Genomic DNA, 11,083 nt, shown 5'->3' on the forward strand with positions numbered 1-11,083 from the left:
TACCTGATTGGAAGAGGCACAAGTACACACTGTTGGTAAAATATTCTGTTCCATTTCCAACAAACAAAAGCAAAAGGCTTCCACGGAGTACCGTTAATTGCGAAGTCCATTAAACTCCATAAACTCGAGCGGCTTTTAGTAGTCAAATTTCAGCATGGAGGCTAAGAATTTTCAAGCATATAATTTATTCTTACACCTCTTCAAAACGTAACACGTAGAGAACACCACTACATAAAGAAAGAAACGAACGGTAGAAAAAACACGAAGGTGCCGAAAAAAAGGAAACGTCGAGTCAAGATATATCACGACTTAGACGCGAATTAAAATGGAAGTATAAGCTAATAGAAAAGGAGAAGACAACAGAAAAGGACTAAGAAAAAAAAATTGGACTTAGATTACAAAGGAGAAAAAAAGTGGTAAAAGTAGAAGAAAAAAATGTTTACAGTTCTCTGCAACGCCAAAATAAAGCGCAGCTCGTGAGGAGGAAGGGAGAGCGTACGGAGGGGGAGTGTATGCCCCTCCACCCCCTCTGTACCCCCCTCTTCTCCTCTCCTGCTCCCCTCGCATTTTGCGGAAAAGTTTCGCACAATTTCCCGCTAAATGTAGCGAAAACTTTACCGCTAACTATAGCGGCGGAAATATTCCCGCTAAAGTTAACAGGGAAACTGAATTGGCGTTGAGGTTACGTGACGTCAATTTCTCCGCAAAATTTAGCAAGAAAATTAACCCACTAAATTTAGCGGGCAAATTGACGTCACGTGACCTCAACACCAATTGATTTTCCTCGCTAAATTTAGCGAGGAATCTGTAACGTCCAATAATGCAACGAGCGCGGTTACGCCGACGCCGACGCCGCTCAACCGGAAACGGGCGCCTAAGAGCTGCGCTTCAATAAGAATAGAAATCATAGATTTAATGTTGCCAAAATAGCTGCGCAGAATGTCGTTTTTGTACGGCGTTGCTGTGGGAAAGACAGAAAATTGTACGTCGGTTGCAGCTAGTATTGCACACTGCGCACACCACGATCCCCGTGTACCAACTTTAGGGGATTGCCGAGGAGAGCCGTCCCAACCAGTCGTGCCAAGCAATGCTTCACAGCGCTTACTGCGGGACTGGAATCACACGCCACGGCCCCGGCGTACGTGGCGTGTGATTCCAGTCGCGCTTACGTCACGACTGGAATCACATGCTATGCTGAACGAGTCTTTCAGCGTAATATTTGCCGAAAGTACTCTTTGGCGAATAGAAAGGCGAAAACTTCTATTCGCTCGTCGGTGCGCCGTTCCTGCCTATGCTTGTCTCGCCGGGTTTGCGCCCCACTCACGGTGCAGCCGAAGTTATCTCCTCTTGTCTGTTTGGCGAGACGTCTTTGCTTGCTCGGCGTCCGGCTTGCGTTCCTGCCGAATGTGACGTTTTTCGCCCGTTTCGTAAGGCGCTTTCGCCCGCTTGGCGTCCCGATCGCATTCCGGCCGAAGTTGCCGTTTTTGGCTAATTTGCACTGGTTTCTTGTCACTTCTTGCCTTTCGAAGTTTACACAAACGCAATATCCGTTGTTACGCAGTTTCTGCGGCACGTCGCTGTCGCTCTTGCGTCTCGGCCGCATGATTGCAATATCTGGTGAATCACTTCTTTCGCAGAGTGGAAGTGCTGTTAATCACGTGGCCTCTCTGAAGCATGCAACGGCGTCCTTGTTGTTTAGTCACAAAAGGCGAACACAAATCCGTGAAGGGTTTGCTCAAAAATACTGTGGTCCTCGAAGAAATAGAAGTAAGAAGTACAAAAGTACCAGGTCATTACAAATCGCCAAGAAGACAAATTTGTCGTTAAACGTTCAGACAGCACAAGGCAAGTGTGTCAGACTTTTCGGCAGAATTGTTATATATTGTGAATAAGATATTTATCCAGTCTGCCACTGCCACCCTGGGCTTTTAACGTGCATCACACAGTAGTAATGCACGACCGCGCGGTGGTAGAACGCTCATCCAATTTGAAATGGTTAAAAATAAATACGAAAAGCATAAACAAAACCAGGAGGTAAGCAATAAAACATTTATGAAGATGTATATTTTCCTGAATGACAAATGATGTGGCGAAGAATAACTAAAGAAACTAAATGTTTAAAGAGCCGAACTTGTTCCCAAAAGAAAATAAAAGTAAGGTAGCGTCGCAGGCGTCGATTTCGGCGGAACAGCAGGATCGATCGCTGGAGCGAGACTGAATCCCCTCGCCTTGCGGAGTCCCCCCTTGTACACCTCGTGGGTTTCTGGATCATTCGGTGTAGAACTTTCGGTGCCTAGAATATTTGGAATTGGATCAGACGAGTATGTTCTCGATCTTACAAGAAGGCCAAATCGAAAGAATAAATTAAAGGGCAGTCCGCTGACTGGAATCGAACCTACACCTTCCGCGCGAAAGTCAACCGCGGTAACCACTTGGCCACGCACGCGCTTGCTCGCCGACGCGCGTGGCATTACTACCCCCATTAAAAGCGCATCGTATCAATGCGACATGCCGGGAGACAAAAACGGCAAAACAAGAATAATAGCAAACTACGTAGACTTCTGCAGCACAATCCTATCGAGCGTATTGTGAAGCACAATTCACAGTCCTATCGATCGTCGTACGGCTTGAGTCGCACGACGTGGACGACTTCCTGTCGCGGAGTTCGGAGTGATGAAGTCCATGTTCCCTCGGGCATTACCTCGTAGTTCAGATCCCCGAGTTCACGAAGCACTTTATAGGGTCCAAAGTAGCGTTCCAGGAGTTTCTCGCTGAGTCCGCGGCGGCGAATCGGTGTCCACACCCACACCCTGTCTCCAGGCTGAAAGTGGACGTCCCGACGACGAAGGTTGTAGCTGCCAGTGACGACACGTTGCTCGGCTTTAATCCGAAGTCTGGCGAGCTGACTTACATCTTCTGCCCGTTGGGCAACCACCTCGGCGTCGTCGCTTTCGTCGACAGCCGGTTCCTGGGGTAACATAGCGTCCAGCATTGTCGTTACTTTGCGCCCATGCAAGAGTTGAAAGGGTGTCACTCCGGTGGTCTCTTGTACGGTCGTGTTGTAGGTAAATGTGACGTACGGCAAAACCTCGTACCATGTCTTGTACTCCACGTCGACGTACATGGAGACCATGTCGGCGACGGTCTTGTTTAGGCGTTCCGTCAGCCCATTAGTCTGAGGATGGTACGCAGTGGTTCGCCGGTGGTTGGTGATGCTAAGACGGAGGATATCCTGCATCAGCTGGTCCATGAACGATGGTCCACGGTCTGTGATGAGGACTTCGGGGTCGACGTGCCGGAGGACAATGGACTCGATAAAAAGCTTGGCGGCTTCAACAGCCGTTCCTGCTGGGAGGGCTTTCGTCTCGGCGTACCGTGTGAGACAATCGGATGCGACGATTATCCATCGATTTCCGTGCGTCGAGGGTGGGAATGGTCCAAGTAAATTCATTCCGATTTGCTGGAAAGGGACCGATGGTGGCGCAATAGGCTGAAGAAGCCCTGCAGGTCTCGTCGGTGGTTTCTACTGTCGTTGACACCCGTGGCAAGAGCGGGTGTAGTAGTGGACTGTCTTCGCAAGCGTAGGCCAGTAGTACTTTTAGCGTATCCTGGCAAGAGTCCTGCTGTAGCCAAGGTGTCCCGCCGTCGGGCCGTCGTGGCAGGCTTGACATATTTCCTCTTGAAGAGTGGAAGAGATCACCAACAGCCACGCTGTGTTGTTGTCACTGAAGTTCTTCTTGTAGAGCACACCATGCCGAATAGACAAGGTAGGCAGTGTTCGTACGAAAACGCGGGGAACGGCGCTTTCTTGTCCCTCTAAGTGCTCGATGAGTGCTCGCAGCTCAGGGTTGTCTCACTGAAGTGCTGCCATGTTGCTGACATTCAATGCGCCGAAGAAACACTCATCGTCGTCGTCTTCGGTGCAGGCACGACCGGCCTCGACTGGGGCCCTTGACTGGGGCAGTCGGCGTCATTGTGATTCCGGCCGGACTTGTGCACCACGCTCATGTTGTGTAGAACCGTATGCTCCACCGTCCGGTGCAGCCGTAGGCTCCACCGGACGAGGCGTGCGGAGGGGTCCTTCAGATTCGCGAGCCAGCAGAGCGAGTGGTGGTCTGTGACACGCGAAAAGGTCTTCCATACAAATATGGGCGAAACTTTGTTATTGCCCAGACGACAGCGAGGCATTCCTTTTCAGTCGTTGAGTAGTTACTCTCCACGTTAGGCAGCGTCCGACTTGCGTATGCCATGACTCGCTCTGCCCCATCCTGCATTTGGACTAGTACAGCCCCTAGTCCGGTGTTACTGGCGTCGGTGAGATCCCTGTTTCATCAAACTGGTTGAAATGTCCAAGAATCGGGGGCATCGAGAGTCTTTGTTTGAGCTCGTGGAATGACTGCTGGTGTTCTTCTGTCCACTGGAACTTTACGGCGTCCTTTGTAAGGTGCGTCAGCGGTGCGGACAGCTTGGCGAAGTCTCGAACAAAGCGCCTTTAGTAGGCACCGAGTCCGAGAAATCTTCCCACGGCCTTCTTGTCAGATGGCAGAGTAAATGCAGCTACGGCGCGGGTCTTCTCGGGATCAGGGAGAACACCTTTGTTGTTCACGACGTGGCCAGGGAACTTTAGTTCCCCATAGGCAAATCGACACTTTGTTGGCTTGATTGACAGGCCAGCGGTCTCGATGGCTTGAAGCACGGCTCGAAGTCGTCTGAGGTGCTCGTCGAAATCTCGTGAGAATACCACGCCATTGTCTAGGTAGACGAAACAGCTCTGCCACTTCAGACCTGCCAGCACGGTGTCCATGACACGCTGGAAAATGGCTGGTGCTGTACAAAGTCCGAACGGTATCACTTTGCACTCGCACAGTCCGTCGGGAGTGACGAAGGCAGTTTTTTCTCGGTCCCGTTCGTCGACTTCAATCTGCCAGTAGCCACTCTTCAGATCCATCGACGAAAAATATCGGGAGTGGCGCAGTCGGTTTAGCGTATCGTCGATGCGGGGGAGCGGATAGACGTCCTTCTTAGTCCCAGCGTTCAGTCTATGATAGTTTACACATAACCTCAGGGTTCCGTCCTTCTACTTTGCAAGGACGACTGGGGACGCCCACGGACTTCTTGAGGGTTGGATGATGTCGTCGTTGAGCATTTCCTGCAGTTGATCTTGAATCGCCTTCCTTTTTTTTAAGAAGACTCTGTACGGCGACTGGTGGGCAGGGAGCGCGTCATCGTCGGTAACAATGCGATGTTTCGCCACTGGTGTTTGGCGAACTTTCGAAGACGTGGCAAAACAGTCACTGTATTCGGCGAGATCAATCAGCTGCGGGTGCTTAGGAGCCGGGAGCTCGGGGTTGATGTCGAGCTGCGGCGGTGACGTGCTCTTCTGCAGGGATTACGAGGTTTCCTCAGCGATTGCGGTGACCCTGGCTGGCGCCTGAAGCTCCTCGACGTGGCCTACGGTGGTACCCTTCGTAAGGTGCTGCGGCTTCTCTCGTAAGTTTGTCACGAGAACAGTTGTACGTCCTCCTGGGACATCTGTTACGCTTCATGCGACGCCATTTCCTTTTCCAAGGATCAGTTAAACGCTGCCTTCCAGAAGAGCTTCACCGTGCATGGCTGCGTCGGTTATGACGGTCATGAAAGCACTCGACCGCGGCCTCAAGTTAACATGGCTGGCTATACCTCGGACCGCGGTTGACGACGCGTTGGTCTCCACCGGCGGCAGAACAGGCTTTCGCAGCGTCAACTGGTTTGCCCCGAGGTTGATGACAGCGCCATACTCGCAAAAGAGGTCTATTCCGGGGATAACGTCCCTCGAACAGTCTTGCAGAACGACAAACTTGACAAGGCACGTCTCACCGTGGATCTCAACGCGAGCAGTGCATCTCCCGACTGCTGTGATGAGGTGCCCACCTTCGGTTTGTATTTGAGGGCCTTCCCACGGCGTTGTCAATTTTTCCAGGCGGCGAGAGAGCCTCGCACTCAAGATTGAGTAGTCTGCTCCGGTGTCCACGAGTGCTGATGCGTCGTGGCCGTCGATAATAACGCTTAGGTTGTTGGACACCAAAGCAGGAGCGTCGTTGTGATGCGCTGCGTCGGGAGAGTTGGAGCGCTCCGTCGTTCTTGGAGGCTCTTTACTTCGGTCGCCTCTGGCAACGCCACCTCCAGGCGTTGCCGCACTTAGTTTTCACGACGACGCAGGGGAGACAGGCTCTCTCGGCGGGGTCGTGGCGCTGGAGACGGTGAATGTCTGGGTGAGGGTGAGCGGGATTCACGGCGGAGAGGCGATGCTGAGGATGGCGAACGTCGAAGGTACTCCTCGATGTCGTGAGGACGTTCTCCGTACCTCGGGCGTGGGTCGTTCGGGTGGAACCCACGCAGCCCAAGTCAGCGGCAGGGGCATCCACGATAGATGTGGTTGGCTTCCCCGCAGTGGTAGCAGAGCGGGCGTCGGTCGGCCGTTCGCCACAGGCAGGTCTTTTTTGACGCAGATGGTTCTCGGGGTACATGTGCCCGGTCTTCCTGGCATCGGGGATACTGCTGCTCTGGAGGCTCACGTAGGGGGCCTCCATGTACGGGCGCTGTGCTGGTGGCGTTCGTCGGACCATTGCGGCGTAACTAAGAGCGGGCTCCTCCGGTGCTGCTACGGTGACAGGAGTCTCCCGCTGGAAGGCTCGGTGAACCTTCTCTCGCACGACTTCGGCAGATGAGAGAGAAGACGGGCGATCTGCAGCAGGTAGGATCTTGCGGAGCTATTTCCGGACGATCTTCCGTACGATCTGTCGACACCGCTGGAATTCGGGTTCAGTAGGGTAGCTGCGACGGTTGGAGCAATAGGCGCGCCGGCCAGTCGGCGGTAGTGGCTTGCTCACGCCGTCAGTGCGCGCTCGATGTTGGTGGCTTCACTCACAAAAACATCGACGGTCGTCGGGGGATTGCGAACCAGGCCTCTAAAATTTCTGCCTTGACGCCTCGCATGAGGATTCGAAGTTTCTTTTCCTCGGCGGCCTCCGGGTCGGCTCGGGCACTTAGACGCAGGGCATCCTCAACAAAGGTGGTAAGGCTTTCGTAGGGGCACTGCACCCTTGTTTGAAGCAGGCCTTCTGCTGGCTGGCGACGATGGTGGTTAATGAATGTCCGCTTAAGTTCGGCGACGCAGGACTCCCATGTAGTGCAGGAGGCTTCGTGGTTTTCAAACCAGTGCCTCGGAGTGTCTTCAAGCGAGAAGTATAGGTTGTGGAGGCACTGGTCAGTCATCCATCCGTTGTGGCGCCTGCACGTTCGTAGTGTCGAAGCCAGTCTTCGATGTCCTCGTGGACCTCCCCGTAAAAAGGCGTCGGAGTCCGGAGTGCGATGGGCAGGACGACGACGGGCGGGTGGTCATGATCGGGATCTTCTTCGTCCGGTTCTCGGGCAAGAGACCCAGTTCAGGAGACTGACCTCTGGTACGATAGCTTCTTCGGGCCTCGTCTTCTTCGGCGAAGGGTAGCCTTCAGGGGCTGAGCACGTCGCTTGGCCGGGATGTCTTCGGAGGGGTACGCTTAACGGGCATAGAATGCAAAACCCAGCACCTCTACCAAAATGTCACGAATGACAAATGATGAGCCGAAGTAAAACTAAAGAAACTAAACGTTTAATGAGGCGAACTTGTGCCCAAAACAAGATAAAAGTAAGGTAGCGTTGCAGGCGTCGATGTCAGCGGAACATCAGGATCGACCGCTGGAGCGGGACCAACTCCGCTCGCCTTGCGGAGTTCCTTATGTACCCCTCGTGGGTTTCTGGATCATTCGGCGAACAATTTTCGGGGCCTAGAACTTTCGGGGCGTAGAATATTTGGAACTCGATCATACGAGAATGTTATCGAACTTGCGAGAAGGGCAAATTAAAAGAATAAATAAAATAACAGTCCGCTGACTGGAATCGAACCTGCCCCTTCCGCGCGAGAGTCAAGCGCGGTAACCACTCGGCCACGAAAGCGCTTGCTCGCCGACGCGTGTGGCAATATTATGACGCACGTGAACACATGCGTGACAGTGGTTTTGCGAATTCGATATGGGCGCTTTTTGGCATTTTGTTTCTTAAAGGTAGCGTCGGGCCTCAGAGCGCTCTCATCACACTAGTGTCTTTAATGATCGCTTTTTAAATTAAAAAAAAAGAAGAAAAACGGCGATCGGTTGCTTGTGCTAACAGTGTCGCGCAGTAAATATTCAATATTTACTTCAAGTATCATGTTGTTTGTTAGGTTCATATTTCTAAAGGGGGAGACCTTCCATAGAACTTCATAGTTAAGTTAAAACAATTTTTCAGGGTATCTTAGTTGTTCCAGACATCGCACATGCTCCCGCCCTGCTCAATTAAAATACAGTTTATTTGATAATTAATCTGAAGTTTTTTAAACAAATATGGTGTCCAAAAGTCCAAGTATGCAACGAGTACAATATTCAAGTTATGTTTTTGGCATAAGGAGACGCGAAGAAAGACGCTACAACGTTTTACAATTCTCCACATAGTAGTCATAAACTCGTTAGGCCCCGCATAACTGGGATATGTAATCAGTTCAGTTAAGGCCAAATGATTTATTTTGGTGCTTTAAAAATAAATAGTCATCAATAAATGCTGAAATGCGCAGTTCATGATGCCTTCTACACTCTAAAAAATGTCTGTAAGTCTACTTTCACGCACACCACTCGGAGAGCCAATCACCGCAACTTACGGAGGCAGCTCAGCGAATGACGATGCCCAAACATATGTTTAGACCAAAAAATGCAGTCTGAGTTGTTACGTTAAGCAATGCAAAACGTCACGCTTTCATTTCTTAATGTCACAATTCAGACTGCATTTTTGGTCTAAACCAAAAATGCAGTCTGGGCATGGGAACAGCCATACGATGCGAACGGCTAACGTTTTTCGCTTCTTCTGTACGCAGTTGATGTTCAGCACATGCTTCCTACCAACAGTGGATTCAAGTTCTACAGTTCTACTCGCAAAACCTGTCACAGCGGCGGGTAAACTGCCAGTCATCAACAAGAACACGCCACTTCGTCTCCCACCGGACACGCCCACCATCCTGCCAAAAACGTTCGAGAGGCCAGCCTCATCATCAGCGACATCAGCGGCGCCACACGATAAGAGGGACCGGCCGATCGCCTATGCTTTCACTGGGCATGGGAACAGCCATACGATGCGGACGGCTAACGTTTTTCGCTTCTTCTGTACGCAGTTGATGTTCAGCACATGCTTCCTACCAACAGTGGATTCAAGTTCTACAGTTCTACTCGCAAAACCTGTCACAGCGGCGGGTAAACTGCCAGTCATCAACAAGAACACGCCACTTCGTCTCCCACCGGACACGCCCACCATCCTGCCAAAAACGTTCGAGAGGCCAGCCTCATCATCAGCGACATCAGCGGCGCCACACGATAAGAGGGACCGGCCGATCGCCTATGCTTTCACTGGGCATGGGAACAGCCATACGATGCGGACGGCTAACGTTTTTCGCTTCTTCTGTACGCAGGTTAGTAATATCGATTCTTTGTACACTAAAAAATCAAGCGACGTTTTTCTTTTGATGTTCCCATGCCCACGGGAGTTGTTCTCGATCGTCGGTCAGAGTATAGATGTTGTAAAATTGCTGATGCTATGCGGCGACGTTGAGGTAAACCCCGGTCCTGAAACGCGTAACAAACAGCTTGACGACATGTGCAAACTGCTTCAAGATGGTCAGTCTAAACTACTAATGGTTGTAAATGAAATCAAAACAAATCAACAGCAGTTGGAAGACAAAATCACTGACATCTCTAACCGGCTCCAGAATGTGGAAACTAAGACTAATGTTCTTGATAGACTGGATTGTGAAGTACGCACTACACATCAGGTTCTAGAAGAAGTTAAAAAAGAAAATGCATTCTTGCGTGCTAGACTTGACGACCTCGAAGATCGGTCTCGGCGAGACAATCTAATCTTTCATGGTATAGATGACTCGCCCTCAGAGACCTGGGCCCAATCTGAGCAAAAAGTACACTCGCTGCTTTCTAACGTCCCTGAGCTGAGCATTTCTGAAGAGGGAATCACTCGTGCGCACCGGCTTGGTACGTTTTCTCGAAACAAGTGTCGACCAGTAATGGTAAAACTTGTGTCAACCAAAACTAAAGAGAGCATCCTTTCAGCAAAAGCTAAACTAAAAACATGGAACGTCTCAGTCAATGAAGACTTCGCACCAGCCACACGTTATGCGCGCAAGAAGTTGTTTGACTTCGCAAAATCTCAGAGTCCCAATAGTATATTTAAGATAAGGTACAACAGGCTTCACCTAAACAAGAAGTGTTACGCCTACTGCAGTACGAGTGACGAAGTTTATGAAATTTCTAGTGCTACCAGTGCTACTGATAGAGGTGCCGAGTCACTCCAACCGCAACACGTGCAATCAGCAACGTCATAACAATCGTGCACTCTTCCAGTCAAAGATTCGACGGTGGAAAATGTTTCTGTTTTCTTTACAAATATCCGAAGCGTAATAAAGAAACGCGATGAATTGTGCTCCGCTCTTGATTCTGCTTCTGCCGACATCATTGTGTTGACCGAGACATGGCTCTCTAGCAAAATACGTAACGATGAACTTTTTTTTTGTGATAAGCAGTACAAAGTTTATCGGCATGATAGGGATTCGCGGACGGGCGGAGGCGTGCTGGTTGCAGTTGCTGATTACATTGAGTCATCCCATATTAACTTAGCATCTAGCTTAGAAATTGTGTGTGTACGTTTCCAACTAAGTCACAGAAACATTGTTGTCTGTGCATGTTGCCGCCCACCTACCTTTGCTAAGAATTTTGTGGAGTTATTACATGACACACTTAGCGGGATTGTTTCAAGGTTTCCTAACTCGCAGCTATTTATTTTTGGCGATTTTAACTACCCAAATATTAACTGGTCACAAGATATTCCTATTTGCGTGCCTTATTCTTCTGAAAGCAACGATTTCCTAAATCTCTGTGCAGATTTTAATCTTTCGCAATTAGTAACCGAGCCCACGAGAATTACGTCCTCAGCATCCAACGTTCTTGATCTTATTTTAACTACGTCTAAGGAC

The 11,083-nt window shown here is 50.4% G+C and overlaps 1 protein-coding gene across 1 annotated transcript; it reads left to right on the top strand.

Annotated features, from left to right (window-relative positions):
• Positions 1 to 8,897: 8,897 nt before the first annotated feature.
• LOC121836048 lies at positions 8,898 to 10,785 on the top strand. The gene has a single exon (XM_042290688.1). The coding sequence runs from the start codon at positions 8,927 to 8,929 to the stop codon at positions 10,433 to 10,435; it is 1,509 nt and encodes a 502-aa protein (XP_042146622.1). The 5' UTR covers positions 8,898 to 8,926; the 3' UTR covers positions 10,436 to 10,785.
• The last annotated feature ends 298 nt before the right edge of the window (positions 10,786 to 11,083 follow it).

This window comes from Ixodes scapularis, unplaced genomic scaffold, assembly GCF_016920785.2.
Source record: "Ixodes scapularis isolate PalLabHiFi unplaced genomic scaffold, ASM1692078v2 PGA_scaffold0__279_contigs__length_252992795, whole genome shotgun sequence".
NCBI lineage: Eukaryota > Metazoa > Arthropoda > Arachnida > Ixodida > Ixodidae > Ixodes > Ixodes scapularis.